This window comes from Dromiciops gliroides, chromosome 3, assembly GCF_019393635.1.
Source record: "Dromiciops gliroides isolate mDroGli1 chromosome 3, mDroGli1.pri, whole genome shotgun sequence".
NCBI classification, from domain to species: Eukaryota; Metazoa; Chordata; class Mammalia; order Microbiotheria; family Microbiotheriidae; genus Dromiciops; species Dromiciops gliroides.
The window spans coordinates 551,534,472-551,553,491 of record NC_057863.1 but is presented as its reverse complement, the minus strand read 5'-3'; the positions used below and the strand labels follow the sequence as shown (position 1 = coordinate 551,553,491).

Below are 19,020 nucleotides of genomic sequence, written 5' to 3'. Positions count from 1 at the left end.
CTTCTCTGTATTCATCATACACATAATTTCTTATAGCATAGTGATATTCCATCACATTCATGTACCACAACTTGTTTAGCTGTTCCCCAATTAATGGGCATCCAGTTTGTTTCTAGTTCTTAGCTATCTCAATAAGTGCTACTATAAATATTTTGGAGTAGGTGGGAACTTTTTTTTCTTATCAATGGCTTCCTTAGGATATAAGCCCAGCAATGGAGTCTCTAGTTCAGAGAGTATAGACATTTTAGTCACTTTACTTGCATAATTCACAATAGCCTCTTAATAGGCCTTTCCTCCTCTGCTCTCTTTCTGACCACCAACACCATCCCAAACCTATCCTCAACTGATGAAAAATCTCTCTTACAGAAAGATCTTGTCATGTCATTTTTCTGCTTAAAAATCCTTAGTGGATCCCTATTACCTCCTAAGAATAGGTGTGCTGACAAATATTTAACAACCAGCTTGGGGTGAAAGGTGGGGAGAGGCATATAGGACACAATTTTAAGTTTAATTTGCATTATTAACATTTTATCTGTCTCTTTCTTAAGTCTAGACAATCAACAAAACAATAAATTGAGTCCTGATTTGTAATATTTATTGATTTCCAAAGTATAAATGATGACATTAAAAATTTAACAATTAGTTCCAGCGATTCCTTGCTCCTGAGTGATACTCAGATTCCTCTGCCTAGAATTTAAGGCCCAGAACTCTACCTTCAAAGCCTTCTCCCCTCCTTGACTCTGCATTAACCAAACTACTCTTAGATTCTCTACTCCACAGAACATACATTGTATTTTCATATTTCTATGCTTTTGACCACATGGTTCTTTTAATGCCTCTTCACATGTTGATTTTCTTCCTACTATGTATGTCACAACTAAAATACAGCCTTGCCCAAGATTTAACTGGTAATGAACTTAGCCTAAAGATAACACGTCACATTCTTTAACTTCTCTCATGTACTTATAGTGTCTTATTGGGTATTATAGTTGTTTTAGTTCCTTATATCCCCTACTAAACTGTGAGCTCTGTAAGAGCAGAAATTACGTCTTAACTAAACTTTGTCTCTCCCTTAATGCAGATTGAAGTGCCCTATTGCTTAATAAGTGTTTGTAGATGTTATAAATGTCTGATCTGTACAGTTGGGATGGATCAAGTTTTTTCTAAAACAGCATTGTTTTTTCTCTCTCTGAACTCCTTTAACCCTTTTAGGCATGCCTGTGTCATTCGAGGCCAAGTGATGACATCCGATGGAACTCCACTGGTTGGCGTGAACATCAGTTTTGTCAACAACCCCCTCTTTGGGTATACCATCAGCAGACAAGATGGCAGGTATGGGCTCTTTTGTAGCTAGCAGGACATGAAGGCCTGTTTTCAGTGACCTTCGAGACTTACTCTGACTGTTTTGCTGCTAATAGAACATGGTGTAAGTAGGACCAAACTCCTGGATTAGTTTTTTAAGTGGACCAGTCAAGACTAGTTCATTTTTCATTCATTCAACAGCTCTCGATGAAGTGCTTGCTTAGCGGTGTACAATGTGCAAGATGCTGAGAGAAATTAAAAAATAATTAAGGCATGGCTCTACCCTCATGGAGGTTATAGTCTGGCAGTATGAGAAAAGATATGTACATAGATGATCATTGAGACTGAAATGTTTATTTTGGTATCTGAGTACTGAGAGAGTCTTTGTATCTTGTTTCATCCTAGCCTTACATGTGTAAAGTTGCTATCTAGCTATATGTCTAAAATATCTAATGAAAAACAAACAAAAAAACCCAGCTCACATTCTAATTTGGGGATTCTTAACCTGGGGTCTGTGGACCCCCAAGATGGCCCATGGGGTACTCGGATAGATCGCAGGGGATCCCTAAACTTGGGTGGGGAAAATGATATATTTATTTTCACTAACTCCTAACTGAAATTTTACATTTCCTTCAGTTATAAATATTTTCTTAAAAATTCATTCTGTGAAGGAGTCCACAGAGTTCACCAATCTGTGATACCCCTCAAAAAAAAAGATTAAGAACGCCTGTTCAAACAGAAGAGGCAGAGGCAGGGCTGGGACATGAACCCAAGTCCCCTGACTCCAAGTCTAGCATTTAATAAATGTTGTTGAATTGAATCAAATGACACATGCACACTAGTAGCAAGTTATGAAGGGCTCTCAGATCAGGTGAGAGAAAGAATATCTTCTGTGGGGGAAGAGGAAAGAATCTAAGGAGGGTTCCTGAGGGAGTGACCTCTGTGCTGACCCTTGAAGGACAGGAAGGACATCAGAAGAGTCAAAATGGAAGGACAGCCATGTGGTGGCTATAGGTTGTACCCTAAACTGTGACCACCCAGTACATAGTGCAGGTCACAAGGGTGCCCAGGAAGAGGGTAGCACAAAGACATACATAAGCCCCCCAGCCAACACGCCTTTGATCATCACTTTGTAAAGATGGGATAGCTTTGACATCCACCTCATTATGGGAGAGAACTAGCCCAGCTCCCACTGCAGACTCTCTTACATTAGAAATTTCATAGACTGAAGCTATTGCAAGAATTGCCCTGGCTAGGGGGCGGCTAGGTGGCGCAGTGGATAGAGCACCGGCCCTGGAGTCAGGAGAGCCTGAGTTCAAATCCGGCCTCAGACACTTGACACTCACTAGCTGTGTGACCCTGGGCAAGTCACTTAACCCCAATCGCCTAGCCTAAAAAAAAATTTTTACTAGGCTGGTACATTAACTGATGGGCCAGAGTCTAGCCCCAGCATTGATCATGCCACGTCTTACTCATTAGTTTATTTAATTAGCAATTTATCATCATAGAATCTTGAGAGTTGAGAGGCACTTCAGACACCATATGACTACATCACTCCTCTCTTCAAAAATGTTCAATGGCCTCCTTTTATCCCTAGGATAAAAATCCACGTACATTAAAAACATTTCCTAATCTGACTCTTACCTACCTTCCAAGCTTTTTTCAGATTACTCTCCTTCCCACATTCTGTGTTTTTAGCCAAACTTACCTGCCTGACTTGCTCCCCAGCCTTGGCATGTCATCCCTCATCTCTCTGCCTTTGCCTAGGCTGTGACACATGCCTGCACTGCCCCCCTTGCTCACCTCTGCCTTTTAGAATCCCTAGATTGCTTCAAGGCTTCTAACACAATTTTGACCTTTTGTAAATGTGCAGAAGTATCATTAGCGAAAAGTAAAGACTTCTGAAAATTAACAAAGCACTTTTACAGCTAAAGGCTGATGATTATTGCTATTACTTATAACTCACATTTCTAAAGTGTAGCAAGATATATTCAGGACAGCCAGGTAGCACAGTGGATAGAACACCAGCCCTGGAGTCTGGAGAACCTGAGTTCAAATCCTCAGACATTTACTAGCTTTGTGACCCTGAGCAAGTCACTTAACCCTGATTGCCTCAAAAAAAAAAAAAGAAAAGACATACTTTACTCAGAATTTGCTCACAAGAACCAGGTTAGGTAGCTAGTGCAAGTTTTATCATCCCTCATTTTACAGATGAGGAAACTGAGACCAAAGAAGTGACTTCCCCAAGGTTGCACAGCTCAGTATAGCAGAGCACTCAGGTCTGATTCTTACTCTGTGCCACTTTGCCACACAAATGATAAGAGCCGCTTGCTGGGAGAGGGATGGAGACTCTAATGTTTGTCCTGTCAGTAATGATGGGTTTTCTATTTTTAATAAACTAAGGTGAGAGAAGGTCCATCTGGCTAAATCGTGTATCCAGAAACTTTTTTCTCACCCTCTTGTTGGAGATAATGCTGCAGCCTGATTGATTTTTAACACCTGTTTAATTGACTACCAGGCTTCAGTTTGTCCTGGCCAGGGTGATAATGAAGTGGGTGATTGGCTGTTAGAACCAAGTTTTTTGTTAAAAAGAAAAATAATAATAATAATAATAACTCCTTCTCAGGCACCTTCCAAGAAGAAATGGGAGACAGTGAAGTTTGGTTAACAAGTGTTCCTTTGGGACCAATGAATTCTCCCATTTAACAGATGAACTTCTCAGCCCAGACAGCAAGTGACATTCCCCTCTTCCCCTGAAGCTGCCGCTGTAGACAACGTTTCCCTGTGTTAATGTTACATCGATCCAGCTTAAAAAGCTATGTCAGGACTCAGTGGTAGCGCATGCACAGAGGGAAAAGGCCTTCAGGAGGTCTTAGAGCAAGGCAGTTGTACAGGGTCACTTTATTCCTGAAGGCTGCTTCTATGAGTCTAGATAAGGGACCTCAGAGAACATCTCGTCTCATCCTCACCCAAATCAGGAATCCTGTCTTCAAATTCTTCTAAAAGCCATCCTTTAAGGGCAGCTAAGTGGCGCAGTGGATAAAGCACCGACCCTGGATTCAGGAGGACCTGAGTTCAAAGTTGGTCTTAGACACTTGACACTTACTAGCTGTGTGACCCTGGGCAAGTCATTGCCCCCACCAAAAAATGAAAAAGAAATCTGAGCTTCTCCATTTACCCAGGGGACCTCCCTAGCTTTCAGTTTTCCCATCTCCAAGATGAGTGGAATCCGATAAAAATGGCCTCTGAAACCCCTTCTACCTCTAGATCTGTCCCAAATACAGGACTTCTAAGCCCAGTGAAGGTATCGATGTCCCCATTTTGTTGACGAGGCAGCATCTCCACTAAGGCTATAGAGAAGAGAGAGCTGGGGATGGGACTCAAATCATGTTTCCTCCCCTACTCTCCCCCTTCCTGTCCTGCTCTCTAGTTGACTCTCTGAGGGCCATGAATGGCATTTTTTAAAGGCAGGCAGGCAGGCAGGCAGGCAGGCAGACGGGCTTCATCAAAGCAACACCTGAGGCTGATGAGTGGCAGCCTCTCCTACAACCTCTGTTGGTTCTCGCCTCCTTGAGCCTGACATGAGATCGATGCCACTCCATTGGTATCACATTTGATACCCATACCTGAAGCAAGATTCCTCCCCGTAGGTTAATGAGCCTGGCCACAACTCATTAGAGCCAAGCTCCTCCTGCAGCTCTCCGTGCCTACCCCGTGGAAGAGAAGGTGTATCTAAGAATAAACCCAGAGGGCCTCTGTCTCACCAAGAGCTTGTAGAATGCGATTTACCCCCCTATTTGTTCCTTTCTCCTTCCTTTCTCATGCTCAGCCGCATGTGAAGGGAGCGCTCTCACTGTCTGGTTGTAGCACTGACCAAATGCTAATTAACTGTTAAAAATGTCCTCATCAACACACAAAGGCTGTTCAGCCCACCGACAAGCAGCAGCAAGTTCTCAGAGTCTTTTTTAAAAGAATAGGCCTGGGGTAGCTAGGTGGCAGTGGATAAAGCACCGGCCCTGGATGCAGGAGGACCTGAGTTCAAATCCGGCCTCAGACACTTGACACTTAACTAGCTGTGTGACCCTGGGCAAGTCACTTAACCCTCATTGCCCTGCAAAAAACAACAACAACAAAAGAATAGGCCTGGGAAGCTAAAGCCCCAACTGGTATTTCAAATCAAGCGTCTTCCCTGGAGTCCCAATGCAGCGAATTTTTGGTAGGGACTGAGTTTGGTCTTCTGGACAACAGTCACCAGTTTTATTGGTGCAGGTATGTACCCAAGATAGTAAATAAAATTATTCTATAAAAGAAAGGCAGCCTGAGGATGTGGGATCTGGGAGCCTTACAACACAGAATTCAGCAGGGTAGAGTTGACTTGCAGAAGTTGCTTAAATACTGGTCATGAAGAGGGCAGGCAGCCTGACCTTGGAGGTCCCTCTGCACACAGTAGGTGCTCCATAAATGTGTATCATTTGTTGTTCCTTCTAACTTGTGAGTGACTGTGAGTCAGAGACCTGGTTCGAAACCCACCTGTGCCGCTGACTCGCTATGTGACCTGTGGGCCAATCTCAGCAGTGCCTTGGGCCTCAGCTTTCTCATTTCTAAAATGGAAGTAACGATACTTGTGCTGCGTACCTCACAGGGTTCTGGTGAGGCTCAGATGACATAATGTGATCATTAGCAAAAGCTTTTTTTTTTTTTCACTGCAAAAGTACTATTCCACCAAGTGATATGAATAGGATTCTGGAAAGAAAATTTCAGAGACAGAAATCAGAAAGTCTAGTTCTGGGAGGCACCATAAAGATCATGTCATTCAACCCTCTCATTTTACAGATGAGGGAACTGAGTCACAGAATAGGGCAATGTGCCCTGGGGTCACACACAGGTAGGAAGGAACAGAGGCAGAATTTGAACCCAGCTTCTCTGACTCTGGATCCAGGGCTCTATCCTCTTTACCATGAAACCTCCAGATACATTTTTCGCCTTTTAAGACAGGAATATGAATAGGGCCTAGATCTGTGCTTTCCTTGGTATAGGGGACTCCCAGGTGAGAGAGCTTCCTCTACCCATGCAGGTCAGCCCCACCTCTGCACTTCAAAGCTTTAGAGAGTTACCTGGAGACACCAAGAGGTCAAATGCCCAGGTCACTTAGTACATTATATCAGAGACAGGACTTGGAATCAGGTTTTCCCGGATTTGAGGCCTGCTTTCTATCCACTAAGCCACACTGTCTCTTTTTATAATAATAATATGAGATTAGATACAAGTTTCATTCATGTACACCCTTTTTTTTTTTTGCCACTATGAGATTTAGGCCTAATTTTCCTAATCCTACACACACACACACACACACACACACACACACACACACACACACACACACGCGCGCGCGCGCGCGCGGCTATGTTAAGGGAACCCTACAGGACCATACAGATGGGAACTGTTTTTCCCCAGGTTCACCAGTCTGGTCTCCCAAAGGCAGTGTTTTGTACTGGCAGGAATGATGGTAGAAAAAAATCCCCAACGTTTCCATTGAGATGGGCAGTAAGCACTCCAAGACCATACCAGTGTTAAACGGCTTCTTCACCATAAAGCTGGCTCCCGGCAGTTCAAGTTGCTAACAATAGTTAAAACATGAAAATGAACAAAATCTTGACGAATCCAGATTGTGTATTAGTGCAAAAGGTCCATAGTGATGGAATCACAAAGTAAAGTCATATTAAATGGGGCCTTGGAAACACACGGTGAACAAAGGACTTCACATACCCATTGAGGGTGTCCGCTCAGCCCCAGTCCTGCTGGGCCATGGCCAGATGGAGAGCGTGGTGAGGGCGTAGCCATTTAGGGATCATTAAGGGAGCTGGGCATGTCTAGCCCAGAGAAGAGAAGACATGGGGAAGGATATGATTGTTCCCTTCAAGTATCTGCGAGTCTGTCCTAGGAAGAGCCTCAGAGGGCACAATAGCAAGTATTAAGTAAAAGGTACTGTACAACAGAATAAAGAATTCCAGGGAAAGCTCCCCAAAAGGCGGGGGGGGGGGGGGCCCGGGGAAACATACTGCTTTACTGTTGGTCTTGGAGCGAAGGCTGAGTGATCCCTTGCTGAGGATGTTCTTAAGGGAATTCCTGCTCTAGCATGGACTGAACCAGATACCCTCCAAGGGCCCATCCAACACAGGGATTCTGCAGTTGTGGCCTTACCAGTTTAATGGATGGACTTCAGCTAAACACCTGGAGCTACTTTTTTTTTTCCCCAATGGTCCCTTGAGCCCAGCACGCAGGTGACAACCTTATGAAATATTCTGTTAGGGAAGGGGGGCCAAGGAGGGAAGGAGGCATTCACAGACACACCGACATTTCATAACCAGTTTCTTACATCTGGAGCCGTGGGGGCTTCACAGAATAACCTCCAGAGGGTGGCAGTTAGGTCACCAACACCTCCATAAGAACAGGAAAGGTTGGCTGGCTTGGCAGGACTTTGGGTCTGGTGCAATGAGTGTTCAACAGTGGAAGCAAAACTGTGACATAGAATTTTCCCCCCATTAGGATCTGATCTGTAGCTCTCCCTTTTTTGTTTCCAGTTTTGATCTGGTGACAAATGGAGGGGTCTCCATCATCCTGAGGTTTGAGCGAGCGCCTTTTATCACTCAAGAACACACACTCTGGCTCCCATGGGATCGCTTCTTCGTCATGGAGACCATCGTCATGCGGCATGAGGAGAACGAGATCCCAAGCTGTGACCTCAGCAACTTTGCCCGCCCCAACCCGATCGTCTCTCCTTCCCCCCTGACGGCCTTTGCAAGCTCATGTGCAGAGAAAGGCCCTATCGTTCCTGAAATCCAGGTATGAAGCCAGGGATTGTATGAGGTGGGGTAAGGGTGTTAGGGCTAGAGATTCAAGGCAATTCAGTTCAACAAGTATTATTAAGTGTTCATGGTACTATGCTAAATACTTTCTTAAAAGACTAAAAAAAAAAAGACAATGCATGACCTCAAACAGCTCATCATGGCAATGATGGGAGGCAGTCTTCTCAGAAAATGCAAAGTAAAAAGTGATGATGACAAAGGGAAGAGCTTCTGAGTTAGACCAGAAAGTAATGAGGTAGAGAACATTTTCAGTAAGGAATACAAGCACGGCAGTAGCTCCAGAGATGAGCCCTGAAGGAAGGTAAGGACTCTGAAAGGCAGAGTCAAAATCCAGGATTAGGGAAATGCAATGGGTGCCAGATGGCATCTCAAGGTCTGAGGACAATTAGCTGTAATCTGGATTGGCTAGAATATGAAGTATGTGAAGGGAAGTCATATAAAATAAGGCTGGAAAGGTTAGGTTGGAGAAAGATGGTGGTGAATCCTAAGTGCTAAACTAAGGAGAGTGTCTTTTAGTCCTGAAAACAGTAGGGAGCCTAAAGTTTTTGAGGAGGGAATTGACATGGTCAGGACTGTGCTGAAGGAAGGAAGAAAGAGTGGGTGCAAGGAGAGGAAAGAGGACAACATTGCCCCAAGCAAAAAGAAAAACAGTACCTACCCCCAAGGAGTTTATATCCTAATGGAGGAAGACAACACACCAGTTGGAGCTAAAAAGGGAGTGGGGGATGATGAAGATACTGACTCAGGCAGATGGTTTTGAAGTCCAGAAGCAAGGAACAAGGCCTCTTTATTCTTTTTTTAAGTATAGAAAGTCTAGGATCAGACACGTGGGAGGGAAGAGGAGACCATATAATGGGTATTGCAAGCATCATCAATCAGACTGGATAAATGATAGCATCAATTTAATTAATGACACTGGTGTGGAGGCCACAGAGAACTTCTGTGGTGTAGATTTCCAGATTTAGCCTATAAATTGGCACATCACTCTGCACTGGAGGATCATGGTAGCATAGAATGTTAGAGGAGGGGTGACTTCAGAGATTATCTACTCTAATCCCTCGTTTTCTTAGACTCATTGAATGGGAGACCTGGAAGAGACCTGGAACCTAGAATGTTAGCACATACAAAACTAGGAATGTAAAGGAGTTGAGCACATAACATGTTTAGACAGAAAACATAAAATATTAGAGTCAGATGGTGTGATATAATTATAAATCATATATTTAAAGTTGGAAGGGACATTAGAGGTCATCTGGTCCATCTCCCCTTCTTTTACAGGTGAGGAATCTGAGACCTAGAGAGGTTACCCCACAGCTACACAAAAGATCTTAGCGATTATGTACTGCTGCTCTCATCATTTTCATAGGACCCTAGTGACCATCTACACTAATCGTCATATTTTCAATTTGTTTTGGCCACAGAAGGGGTCATTTACCCTGGCCTGCTTTTCCTCCCAGGAACTTTTGACCCACAGAATCTAAGTGTTTTAGGGTTAGAAGGAGCCTCATCAACCCTCTAATCCAACACATACCCAAAAGGAATCCCCCTTCTAACATACCCTTGTTTTTGAAGACCTCTAAGGTCTTCAAAGGGGAACTCGCTACCTCTCCAGGTAGCCTGTTCCAGTTAGGTACGGTTCTAATTATTATGAAGCTTTTCCTAACATCAAGCCTGAAATTGTCTCTTTGTCATTTCTTCCTTTATTTTCTGGTTCTGCTGTCAGGAGTAGCCTTTCAAATACTTTCAAGTACTTGAACACAGATATCATGTTTCTCCTGAGTCTTTTCTTCTTCAAGGCAAATATCCCACTGCCCCCAGTTCCTTCATCCATACCTTTGTATGGTGCAGACTCTAGACCCTTCATCGTCCTAGCTGCTCTCCCTCGCATACTCTTTAGCTTATCAGTGTGGCATCCAAAGCCGAACAAGGCCCTCTGACCAAGGCAGAGCACAGAGGGACCTCTTATTCCTGACAGCCCTGCCACCTGATGCAGCCCAAGATATCATCAGATTTTTTGATACCACGCCACATAACTAACTCATATTGAGTTTTAGTCCACTTTTTTAAATGTTCTTGTGGTAACCGTAGAGTCCATGTGACATCCACCTGGATCCCCCTTGCCATTGCTTTAATGATTCTCCCACATCAAAGAATCACAGAGTCGTAGAATTCAGAGGACACTAAGAATGTGAAGTGTTAGAGCTGGAACAAAGGGCTAGCTAGGTAGCAGAGTGGATAGAACACTCTGCCTTGAGTTAGGAAGACCTGAATTCAAATCTGGCCTCAGATACTTGCTAATTGTGTGTCCCTGGGCAAGTCACTTAACCCTGTTTGCTTCAGTTTCCTCATTTGTAAAATGAGCTAGAGAAGGAAAAAGTCCCAAGATGGAGATTTCTCAGGGTAGTAATGCAATAAGATGAGGGGGTGGGACTTGTTGATCCCTCAGATTCCTTCTAGCTCTAAAACTATAGTGCTGTAATCCTACAATCCCAAAGAGCCTCTTACCGCCCTGGGCTCACAGGTGGCAGGCACCTGAGCAACCAACAGGAGCTACCGCTATAGGATGCTCTCCCCACTCTTCCAAGAACAACCTGATAAAACAGAGCCTGATGCTGGCAATAGCACCCAAGGGAGTGTTCTGTAAGGATGAAATGCCTGATTCTGTTTGAGTCGTGACAGTAAGTACCTGAACAAAGTCAGAAGTGGGGGAAGGACATCTTCATTGAAAGCAATAGGTGGAAATTACAGACTGGCACATCTTAGGTGAGTTTAAGGAAGAACAATCTGAGCTTTTTGAAAACAGAAAAGAGAAGTAAATAAGCATTTATATGGTATCTACTATGTGCCACACACTATGCTAAGCATTTTATAAATATTAGTTCATTTGATCCTCACAACAACCCTGAGAGACAGGTGCTATTCTTATCCCCATTTCACAGTTGAAGAAACTGAGGCAAACAGAAGTTAAGTGACTTTCCCAGGGTCTCACAGCTAGTAAAGGTGTGAGGTTATACAACTAAGAAGTGTTAGATTTAAACTCATATCTTCCAGGCCTAGGACTCTATCTACTGGGCCACTAGCTGCTTCTTCTGAGGTGGTAAGATTCCCCCTCTAGTGTATTATATTCCCAAAGTGGGAGAAGTGGGATGGTGAGACCGCAATTCAATTTAATAAGCATTTATTAAGTACTTACTGTATGTGCCAAGCACTGTGCTAGGTCCTAGGGATACAAAGGCAAGATTGCAAGCAATCGCTGCCATCAAAAAGCTTATATCCTACTCAGAGGAAACAACAATGAGCACAGATAAATGAATACCCAGTCATCTGGGTGGAGCTTGAGTGCCAATGGTTAGGGAAATCTGGAAAGGTCTCTTGTTGGCAAGGACACTTGAGCTGAGCCGAGCCTTGGATCTAGCCAGGGATGCTAAAAGGTGGCAGCGAAGCCAGAGAGCATCCAGGCACGGAGGGCAAGGGAAGAGCTGCCCGTGCAAAGTTACAAAGGCAGGAGAATGTCATTTGTAGGGAAACAACAAGTAAGCCGGCTTGGCTGGAATACAGAATGCATTATGCATTAGGGAGAGTAATGGGAAATAAGGAGGATGGTTGCAAGCCATGTCCTACAAGAGCCGCTTCGGAGGAATCGGAACGTTTTGCCTTTAGAAGAAAGGACTTGGAGAAAGACATGATTGCTGTCTTCTAATATTTGAAGCATTTGTCACATGGAAAGCATAGACTTATCCTGCTTGGCACCAGAGGGCAGAATCCAAGCCAAGGCCATTCTCAGCTCAGCAGGAGGAGGAAACTCGTCAGGATCAGAACTATCCAAAACCGAGGCAGGCTGCCTCAGGCAAGAGTGAGGTCCCAGGATTCTGAGGAGGAGGGGATCTTCCTTCCCATTCCTTTGTTTAAGAGCAGGGGGCTAAGGCTGAAAGAGAGGTGACTGGGGGCAGCTAGGTGGTACAGTGGATAAGGCACTGGCCCTGCATTCAGGAGGACCCGAGTTCAAATTTGGCCTCAAACACTTGACAGTTACTACCTGTGTGACCCTGGGCAAGTCACTTAACCCTCGTTGCCAGAAAGAAAGAAACAAAGAAAGAAAAAAGAAGAAAAGAAAAAAGAAAGAGATGTGACTGAAAAATAAAGATACAAAAAAGGATACGTGCCTTCCCTGCAGTAAGTTGCAGAGGTGGGCTTTGGCCCCAAGTCCCCTGACTCCAAATCCAAGGCCCTTTTCTACATCCTCTATTGTTTCTCAAGCAGAGATTGGATGGGTGGTATAGTGCCTCAGGTAGGGGATGAGATGGAATGTCTTTGGAGGTTCTGGGATTTGAGGACTTCTCCCCAACCCCATCCTGAGCATTCCCAAGGCCTCGGAAAAGGAAAAGGCTCTTTTCCTCAAAGGAAGGCTAGAAACCTCTGTCCTCGATAAATTCAGGACATAGCACCAGTGCCCAGCAGAGGAGGGAGGGAAGATCATCTGTGAGGAAACACTATGGTCTAAAGTTTCTCTGAGTCGTGAGGAGAAGATCTGGGGGTTCAGTGGACTACAAGCCCAGTGTAAGTCAAAGGTGTGCCGTCGCAGCCCAGAAGAGCTAATTCACAAACTTAGGCTGCATTAAGAGAGGCACCGCTTTGCTCACACCACACCTGGAGGATCATATTCAATTATGGGAGCCACATTTTAGGAAGAATATTGGTTATGATGAACGTCCAGAGTTGGGGAACCAGGATGCTGTGGGGCTTTGGCGACCATGAAGGGGTGTGCTAGTAAATATTTAATAACTAGCTTTCAGGAGGAGTATAGTCATAACACTCTGTAGTTTGATCTTCATTATTAAAATTTTCTCCCACCACTTTCTTAAGTCTAGACAATCAATAAAACAATAAATCAAGCCCTGATATAAAGCATTTGCCAATTTCAAAGAAGTAAACCCTCACAATGAAAATTTAACAGTTAGTTGTTGAAAGCCCATAGGAGGTGGCTCCAGCATATCCCTGGGACCATGCTATGTAAGGAACTGGGGATATTGGTCCTCAGAACTTAGGGGGAACATCATAATTCTTTTCAGGTTTGAAGGCTTATCGTATGGAAAAAGAACCAGCTCTGGAATCAGGAGTACCTGAATTCAAATCTGACCTCAGACACTCGACACTTACTAGCTGTGTGATCCTGGGGAAGTCACTTAACCCTCATTGCCCCGAAAAAAAAAAAAAGAAAAAGCAAGAACCAGCCTCCTTCTGTTTGACACTAGGGGAAGAGCTGAAGTTATAAAGGGACTTTAGATTTACACTTGATGCATATTTTTAATCCCCCAAATTAAAGCTACCCAAAAGTAGCATCACCTACCTAGAGAAATAATGGCTACTCTGTCATTAGGTGTCCAGGTAGAGGAGATAGAGACAGGATTCTTGAGCACAGGTTGGCCTCAGCAATCTCTGAGATCCCCCGGCAGGCAGCGTGATGGAGGGGGTTGAACTCTGGACATGACAACAAGGAGTCCCAGTTTGAATCTTGCCTGAGACTCTCAACTACTTGCACAACGATGGACAGAGCTCATCTATACAATGAGACTAAGATCAGCTGTAACATCCACTTCTCAGGGCTGTTTCAAAGTTATATGAATAGAAAGTGATTTACAAATGTTAAAGCATGAGTTATTATTATCCTGATTCTGATATTCTATTATTGTGGAAATTTTGTGATTCTCTGTCTTGCTCTTGATCTGAAAATTGTATGGGAAGTGGGAACTTCCTTGCCCCAAGTAGGGAGCTTTGAAAGGAAATCATTGGAGAAGATTCCATTTAATTGGAATCTTAATTGTGCTGGGGGAGGCACAAAGTTTAGTTAAGACATTCCCTGACTTCTCAAAGATATTCGAGAATTGGCCAGAAATCAAAATTCCTTCATCCTGCAAACCTCAGACTCATTCTTCTTCTTAGAGCTCTCCTGTCCCCAACCCTGATTCAAATGGCAGGCACGACAACCTGGGGGGCACGGGGAGCGAAGGAGCAGGAGCCTAACGAGAAATCTGCCTCGGCCTCCTCTAACCTACCGAATCAACCCCTTGACAACATGCATGTTAATGGATTGCCCAAGTTCTCAGAGCATTGCCTTTCCACATTTATGCGTGTCTGTTTTATGCCCCACTAAGCAAACACATTTCTCTGTATGCCCCATGTCGCATTGATCCACATGACAGCGCCCCAGAGCAGAAAGGAGCCATTTTGAAATCCATGGAGTCCCCCCAGGTTCCAACCTCCCTCCCATTTAGAGTATTCAGCACATACCTCTTCCTAGTCTGTACTACCAGGCTGACCTTTCTCTGGAGATGGGAGTCCATAGAGACAGATCATGCCAGGGAACAGTAAATTTGTTACCCAGACACGAATCTACTACCTCCAGGAATACTCAGGCAGCCTTGACACCAGCCTGCCTTTTCCCAGTGGTTGGGACATCCAGCTCCAAAGAGTGCCCACCCTCTTCTCCCCCCACTGCCAGCCCCCTACACAGCTAACCAGCCGGTGGCTACCCGGACCCCTCCCTTACCATCACTCGTTGCTAGGCTTATAAAATATATGAAAATAAATTCCGGGGTTTTCCCAATCCTGTCGTTTCTCACCCTTTGCAAGCACCAAGAGATGTAAATTGAAAAGGGTACATTAGAGAAAGTAAATATTTATGAGAGCAATGGGATGGTGCTCTTCCACAGTGGCTCACCCAGCTGTCAAACCTCCGGCTGCTTGGAATAACTGGCACTTGGCAGTGTTGCTTTGACTTTAGTCTGTTCATTCAAACAGTCTTTATTAAGTTCCTACTATATATGAAGCCCAGGGATCCTGAGCAGAGACTTCATGTTGTTGTCCATTAGTTGTTTTTCAGTCTTCTCTGACTCTTTGTGACCCTATTTGAGGTTTTCTTGGCAGAGATACTAGAGCAGTTTGCCATTTCCTCCTCCAGTTCACTTTACAGATGAGGAAACTGAGGCAGACAGGGTTAAGTGACTTGTCCAGGGTCACACAGCTAGATCTGAACTCAGATCTTCCTGACTCCAGACCTGTCACTGTATCCAGTGTGCCACCTAGCAACCCAGAAACTCAAAGTAGGAAATTCCTGGGTTTGAGTATTGGCTCTGTTTCTTATCAGCTGTCAGGTAACTATGGGCAAGTTAGAGCATCGAGGTAGTGCAGTGGGTAGAGCACTGGACCTGGAGTCAGGGAGACCTGAGTTCAAATGTAGCCTCAAACACTTACTAGCTGTGTAACCCTGAGCAAGTCACTTCACCTGTTTGCCTCAGTTTCCTTAGCTGTAAAATGAAGATAATAATAGCACCCACCTCTGAGGATCCAATGAGATAATATTTGTAAAGTGCTTAGCACAGTGTGCTATATAAATAGTAGCCATCATCATCATCGTCGTCATCGTCATTATTCATTTACCTGAGCCTCAGCTCCCTCATTTATGAGATGAGAATATCTCTTCACTGCTTACCTCACAGGATTGTTGTGTGGTAAGTCTTGTATAAAAGACATGTAGCACAATAGAAAGGTGAGCTATGATTAACACAGTCCCTCACCCTGTGTGTCGGTCATACAGATTAGAATAAGATTGTATTTTCCTCCACCAGACTGTGGTCTCTTCCAAGGCAAGGACTGTATCTTGTTTCATACGTTTAGCTCCCCCTAGCACAGGAGCTTTGTAGACAGTAAGTGCTTAGTACATGTTTGGGGAATGATAATCATTGATAATAATATGATTGATTCCTGCCACTTCTCCAGGAAAGCACATATCTGCCTTTCTTCTGCTTGAAGATAGCCAGGGATGAGGAAGTCATTCCCTCGCAATAACAATCATAATCATTGCTCACGTTTATGTAGTGCTTTGTTTAGCTAGGTGGCACAGTGAATAGAGTGCTGGGCCTGGAGTCAGAAAGACCTGAGTTCAAATCTAGCTGTGTGACCCTGAGCAAGTCACTTAACCCTATTTGCCTTAGTTTCCTCATCTGTGGTTGTTGCTTGTCCTCCATGTCATGATGTCATGACTTGAAATTAATTGGATTTAAATCAGGCAGGGCTCTGCAAGGTCACCAATCCCACTCTCTCCTCCAGTGCCATCTGGGTCTGGTGGCAAAATACATATCAGGACAACTAAAGATGGCCACAGATGTTTTAAGGCAATTGGGGTTAACTGACTTGCCCAGGGTCATACAGCTAGTAAGGTGATATTTGAACTCAAGCCATCCCAGCTTCAGGGCCAGTGTTCTGTCCACTGCACCACCTGGATGCCTCCACCTCATCTGTCCACTGAGCTGGAGAAGGAAATGCAAACCAGTCCAGTATCTTTGCCAAGAAAACCCTGAATGGCTCCACAAAGCGTCAGGCATAACTGGAATGACTGAACAACAGTAATGTAGTTTTTTTACTGTTTACAGTGTGCTTCTCTCACAGTAATCCCAAGTTCAGGAGAGCAATGAATGTTATCCCTACTTTACAGACAGAAAAACTGAGGCTCAGGTTGGGTAAGTGGCTCACTTGCCCAATGAATGAATGAGTGAATAAATGAATGAATAAGTGCATAAAAGAATTAGAGATCAGATAGAGGAAAACATCACATCCAACTAGGGGGATCACGTTAAGATGCCATAAAGGAGACAAGAGTTCCAGCCAAACCTAAAAAAGATGAATTGGATGTCAGTAGATGGTGTTGGAGGTGACCCAGGCATAACAAAAACATGGAGGCAGGAAATGAAGGATATAAGATCATAGCTCTGGAAGCCCTGAGAGATAGATCATCTAGTAGAGGGTTTTTTCATCTTTTTGTGTGTTGTGCTCCCCACCCACCCAGGCCGTCTAGTAAAACCTATGGACCCTTTCTCAGAATCATATTTTCAGGTCATTGAAGGGCATGCTAAATTTCAGCTAGAAATTAATAAAAATAAATAAACATGTAATTTTTTTTTTCATCCAAGTTCAAATACTGGTCCCTGCCACCCTGAAATTTATCCCCAGACTCCTTGAGAGTCCACAGAGACAAAGTCAAAAGTCTAGGATCCTAATCTCATCTAGAAGAAGCCCTTCATTTTACAAGGGGGAAACAGAGTCCTAGAGAGATGAAGTGACCCACCCAACAAGTAGGAGACAGTGATTAATACAGTAAATTTGACTGGAGCACAGAGTAGTGTAAGCGAAAGCTGGAAAACTCCAGTGGATCCAATTTGTGGAGGTCTCTGAACACTCACGATCAGGCCAAGACTGGGGAATACCTAGGATGAGAATGAGAGAGATTTTATTTCTGCTCCCTTGGCTCTACGAATGCACAGCTGTCATTGTAATACTTGGAATCGCTGAGCTTAAGCCCAAATATAAATTCCCCGAGGGCAGGGACTGGTTTGGGAATTATTGTTTTCTTTTCTTTGTTGTCTTTCATGCCTAGCCCAGTGCCCAGCTCATGGTAGTTGTTTAATAAATGTTTGTGATTTAATGAAATTGAATGCAGGTGTGATTCTTCTTTAACTGCAAGGGAAGGGTCACCACCATCCTTTCAACATCTCCATTGGCCCCACCATGATTTAGCATTCCCAACCTCAGAACTGAGCTCAGAGCAGCCAGCCACCAAAAGTTCAGTCACTCAAACATGTGCTGGCAGGCTCACATTATTGTAAAATTTCCATCTTGGAACAACTGATGGAAATCTCTTTTTTTAAGGTCTCAACATCGATCATATTTATTTTTACTAGAATCTAGTTCAAAAAACACATTGTAACATTGTACCACACAGCTAGAATACTGCAGAATTTGGTCATGGTGTTGCTATTAAATAGTTTCAGACCTCAGGACTAACTTTAACACTGTGCTGTCCCCTTGCCATGCTTGACTCGGTTAGCTGGTAGATTGTCCATATCTCCATGGCCGAACTTGTCCTCTCTCACTGGCCCTGTGGTTAGTGCCCAGCAAGTTCTCATAGGATCAGAGAACTGGATCTACTTGGCCTACATCTCAAACATACTGTTAATTCTGACAACATGGAATCAGAGACTTTAGAGAAGAACTAGTCAAGTGTCTTCATTCTACAGAGAAACTGAAATTGAGAAGTTAAATTGATAAGCTCAGAATCCCCCAGCAAGTTGTGTCAGACCCAGAACTTGAACCCAAGTATCCTGATTTCTAAACCAACTGTGTTTTTAGTAGATGAATCAGACCTCAGTTTCCTCCTCTGTAAAATGAGAAGATTGGAATAAACGACTTCCAGGGTCACTTCCAACTCTAAATCTGATCCTTTGAAATTTCCTTTGAAACACAGACAACTGAATTAAGTGCCTATTCAAGGAGGGACTGGGGGAAATTCTGCTTTAATAGATGATTGCATCAGCCTGGAGAAAGTTGCTTATTGCCTGGATACAGTGGGCAGCCAAGAGACGCTCATCAAGAAAGCAGGACAAAAAAAAAAAGAGAGAGAGAGAGCAGGACAAGGAAAATAACTAACTTCTAAGGTCCTCCTAAATTAGATTTTCATTGTGGGGCTTCAGTGATATAGATTTGTTTTGTTTTGTTTTTTATATTAAATGCCAGCACAGTCTGTATACATTTATTCCAACACATTAGCTAAAGCATTGAGTCAAAAGACCTGGGGTTGAAATCTCTGCTCTGCTGCTTAGTTCATACTACTTACTACTACTACTACTACTTACTACCACTACTTACTACCACTACTTACTACTACTATCACTACTGCCACCACTGTCACCACCGCCACTGCTGCTACTGTTGCTACTGCTACTACTATGTACTTACTACCACTGCCACTGCCGCCACTACTACTACTACTACAACTACTACTACTACAACTACTACTACT

The 19,020-nt window shown here is 43.9% G+C and overlaps 1 protein-coding gene across 1 annotated transcript in view; it reads left to right on the top strand.

Moving 5' to 3' along the window:
- Positions 1–19,020, top strand: part of TENM4 (teneurin transmembrane protein 4) — a 1,214,428-nt gene that overhangs the window by 1,101,331 nt on the left and 94,077 nt on the right. The window contains 2 exon segments of the mRNA XM_043992715.1: positions 1,213–1,332; positions 7,884–8,145. Of these exon segments, the coding sequence (XP_043848650.1) occupies positions 1,213–1,332; positions 7,884–8,145 (382 nt within the window).